A 4,656-nucleotide genomic window follows, 5' to 3' on the forward strand; every position below is an offset into this window, starting at 1 on the left:
ATCATAATTTATTATTTTGGTGGCCATTATCTTTTGTTATTAACTTATGGATTCTTTTGGTATAGTAATCCAATAACATATTTTAGTCTATAGTTGAGGCCTGTTACACATATAAGTCTTTTTGGCTTACAAATCTTACAAGTTGACACAAGTCCAACAAAACATACGCATTACACCCCCACATTCAAGAGTAAATAAACACACGTTATTCAACCACTTCATGTTTCCAAAGCGCGCTACTCACCATGCATTATGAACGACTCTTCTTCTTCTTCCTCCATGAAAATGAGTTTCTTGCCAAATTTGAAAATAATGGAACTTCAGAAATACACCAAAACGATTATAGAAATACATCCAAAGGATTACAGGAATACACCCAAACGGTTACAAAAATTCACCCAAACTATAGAAATACACCCAAAGGATTACAGAAATACACTAAAAAAATTACAAAACTACACCCAAAGAATTTAAGAAATACACCCAAAATTCGTTGAAGTACACCTTATGCAAAATTCAGAACTCTTTCTCTTTCTCCTCCTCATCTTCTGCTACTTCTTATTCTTTAAAAATGATTTCAGAGCTTGATGTCAAAAAACAATGGAAATCGAGAATAACGAAAAAAAGAAAATAGATATAGAGAAAAACACGTAAATGAAGAAGGAGAAAGAGAAGGGAAGAAACGAAAGAAAAGAAGAAAAAGAAGAGAAAGAGGAAGAAGAACATGCAGCAAAAAGAAGAAGGTGCAGTGAAAACGTACAATAACGGTTTGAAGCGCATTAATATAAATGACTTATTAATACTTGTATAAAAAAATGCTTGTATATAAAGAATTATTCTACTTTTAAATATTAATAATTAATTACTAATAAAAAATAATAAATTTTGATCACTTTCTAACATTCTTCTGTCAAATAAAATATTAAAGGAATTGTCTTTTCTTTTATTAGACAAAAAATGTGAGACAAAAGTTTAAGATAGAGAGACATTATTCAAAAATGATAATTCCACTTCAATTTTTTATAATATTACTTTATATAAGATATTTTGGCATTGTAAATTTATATAAATTTATATGAGAAAAAAAATGATGGTATCAAAATAGAAGTGACAATATCTATTTTTGACATTATTTATATAAACAAATTTATTTTAATTCTAACGTAATAATTACAAATTTGAGATTGAATTCTCCTAAATCATGTTGAAACTACTCATTTTACTTATCATCCTTATTATTAAATTTTAATACAACTAGAAAATTTGTATTACAGCTTAATCCAACTATATAGTGATCCACAACACCACAAATTATATGTTTTTCAACCTATTATTAACCACCTAATTAATATAAAATGCATTAAATATCATATATAGTTCCTACAATAATATATGTAAGCAATGACTTCCAACATATGTATGTTGTGTCCTTGATCTTGCCACCACATTTACTCACATGTTAACACTTTAATTAGTTAAGTGTTAATTTCAACCACTAAAATTATATTAGTATCTATAAATATATAATTAGACAATTTTTATTGTGCAAATGTGACTACTCCTACTCTAGCAGCAACACATAACTTGTGAGCAAAGAAAAAAAAGAGATGAAAGTGGTATCTATTATCTCTGAGGTCCTTCTCGAAACCGTTTATTATTAGTACTAGACTCATCAACCAACCCCCTTTGATCTTACTACTCTTCATTCCCTGTATTGTAAGCAAACCCCACCACCATCATTATTATCATGTAATACATCATCGCTCGTCATTATTAATTAATTGCCTCCAAATCAAGCTTCTTTCTATACCTCTCTCTATATATATAAAAATTAATCCCTCACTACTTATGTGTGTACGTCAACTTAGTGACTAATAAGTAAGAGTAGAGAGTGGAGAGGAGAGGTTGCATATGTAGGACAATAATGATGAGCAAAGACAAGGAGGAGGAGAAGAAGAACAAGAGTAAGAATAAGCTAAGGAAGGGATTATGGTCACCAGAAGAAGATGAGAAGCTGATGAGGTACATGATGAACAATGGACAAGGTTGTTGGGGTGAAGTGGCTAGGAATGCTGGCTTGCAAAGGTGTGGCAAGAGTTGTCGCCTTCGATGGATTAATTACTTGAGACCTGATCTTAAGAGAGGTGCCTTCTCACCACAAGAACAGCAACTTATCATCCATTTACATTCCCTTCTTGGCAACAGGTATAACATATAGGTGAATGCTACTGTGTCTTTGAAATTGTGTCTAACCTATGAAAAAGACAAATAAATAATATTTAATAAATTTTAAATATTTTATTTTTTGTTTTAAATATTTTATTTTTTATTTTTAAAAATAAGTTAAACAATTTAAGGACCATAATAAAAGACATCATAGAACTCACCCTATATTCTCTCATAACGGGTCAAATTATTAATATATTAATTTAATCGATTAATTTAATTATTATTAAATAATTATAAAAAATTTTAATTTTTTTACAATTAATTTTTTAATTTTATTTTTATATCAAAATAACTATTATTTTTAAAATTTTAATAATTAATTCATTATTTTATATCTATTATATTATTATATACTATGATTAAAAAAATAACATTAACAAATATCATATAATCATAAAAAATTTATGTTATAATTAATAAAAATATTTATTATTCTTTGGTAAATGTTTAATAAACTCTATATTTATAATAATAATTCTAAATAATTTAAAAATAAATAAATATAAAATTAAAATAATATAAAATAATTTAATCATATTATTTTATTATATATTAATTAAATAATATATTTATTACTAAATCGAATCAGTTTAAAATTTAATTTGTTAATTTTTTAGTAAAATCTAACTGATTCAGTTTTAAATTTTTATGATGAATAATTTCTTGACTCATAGTTTTAATTATATTTTTAGATGGTCTCAAATAGCGGCACAGTTGCCGGGTCGAACAGACAATGAAATCAAGAATTTTTGGAATTCAACAATAAAGAAAAGGTGTATAACCATCACCTCATCATCAACCTCCCAAAACACGAGTGAGTCCTACTCATCATGGCTTGAACCACATGATCATCATAACAACATGGAAGGATTTACAATGATGCCTATGTTCAGTTGCTCATCATCTCAATCACCGTCAATCATTATCGATGAGCATTTGCCTATGCCGATGGAGAATAATAACATGCATGCAGCTATGGGAATTGACAAAGGATATTTCAACAACAACAACAACAATAATAATAATAATAATATGTTTGTTCCTCCTTTACTAGAGAGTGCTACTACGAGCAACGTTTATTTTGATGAGGACGTAAACACTCTCCATAATAAGGTTGTTAGCGTGGAGGAGGATTCATTAATAAGCATGGAAGATTGGGAGTTGGAGGACTTGATGATCAAAAGTGTTTCCTCCCCGTTTCTTGATTTTCCGCTATCATGATCTGGAAAATTAAAGAAATATGGTATAGCTAATTAGGTGTGAATAAAAAGTGAAGCATATATATTGCAGTGTATGATTAGAGATAGAGAAAATGAAGAATTTACATTGCTTATAATATCCGCGTTCTTTTCAAATAAATCAAATGTGATGATAATGTAATAGTCGGTCTTTGAAATTTACAAGTAGTAATAAGACTTATGGCATGGTTATTGTTTATACTAATTTAATTTAATCATCATAAAAGTAGGACAATTAATGGGCATTAATCACTCGGGTCAATTTATAATATTAGATATATGGAAGTTTGTTATTAGGCCATATGGTTGAATTATAACATTAACTTTGATTTAACGTCTTAAAAGTAAGATAAGTATAATTATGATCTCGATGACAAATGATCAAGAAGTGATGTGAATTTTAAGCAATTCATAATTTGAAATGGACTCGTTTGTTGGCTCCTCGAAAGAGAGATGGAAAAGAAAAAGAAAGGGTACGTAGTGCTTTTTGATATCATTTTCCCATGAGAATTGTCACGTCCCATTCCCATACAATAACTAACTTCTTCGCTATTCGTTATTGACGATCCAAATTCTAACGGATATTAAATATTTAAAAATAAGAATGAATTTTTTTAGTGAAGTGTAATTTTTTATTATTTCATATTTTTTTCATATATTTCCTTTTTTTTTTTTATTTTTACATTCAAACAAACTACTTAACTCCGCCTATGTTACACTTGCGGTACATAGCCGGTCCCAAGCCCGGATAAAGGAGGAGGGTTGTGTTAGGTCTTCGGCAACCAACGTACAAATATAGCCGAACCCCCCATGACATGAATCAAAGACATTATTGCGCTAAAGCTAGGTCGTTACCCGGAAGTAACGCGCCGTATGGCTCGAGTACGGTGTCAAAGCAAGAGCCGCTGCATCGGTGCCCGGATGTAGTGTTAAATGAGCAAGGGTTCTCGCGTTTTCGTGAACGAACGAGGGTAAATAAGCTAGTTCACAAAGGAAAAGGTAAAGGTCGAAGCGACAAAAGGTTGAGATTTGGGACATGGAACATAGGCACTCTAACAGGAAAGTCCATGGAGGTGGTGGATACCATGACAAGGAGGAAGATTAACATTATGTGCCTACAAGAAACGAAATGGGTTGGTGCAAAGGCTAGGGAGTTGGATTCTTCTGGTTTCAAACTTTGGTATACAGG

The 4,656-nt window shown here is 30.0% G+C and overlaps 1 protein-coding gene across 1 annotated transcript; it reads left to right on the forward strand.

Annotated features, from left to right (window-relative positions):
• The first annotated feature begins 1,836 nt into the window (after positions 1–1,836).
• On the forward strand, positions 1,837–3,666 carry LOC112706655 (transcription factor MYB26). Its single transcript, XM_025758076.3, has 2 exons — positions 1,837–2,205; positions 2,922–3,666. Exons 1-2 carry the CDS (start codon positions 1,925–1,927, stop codon positions 3,448–3,450), a joined length of 810 nt encoding a protein of 269 aa, XP_025613861.1. The 5' UTR covers positions 1,837–1,924; the 3' UTR covers positions 3,451–3,666.
• Positions 3,667–4,656: the final 990 nt, after the last annotated feature.

This window comes from Arachis hypogaea, chromosome 8 (assembly GCF_003086295.3).
Source record: "Arachis hypogaea cultivar Tifrunner chromosome 8, arahy.Tifrunner.gnm2.J5K5, whole genome shotgun sequence".
Taxonomy (NCBI): Eukaryota; Viridiplantae; Streptophyta; class Magnoliopsida; order Fabales; family Fabaceae; genus Arachis; species Arachis hypogaea.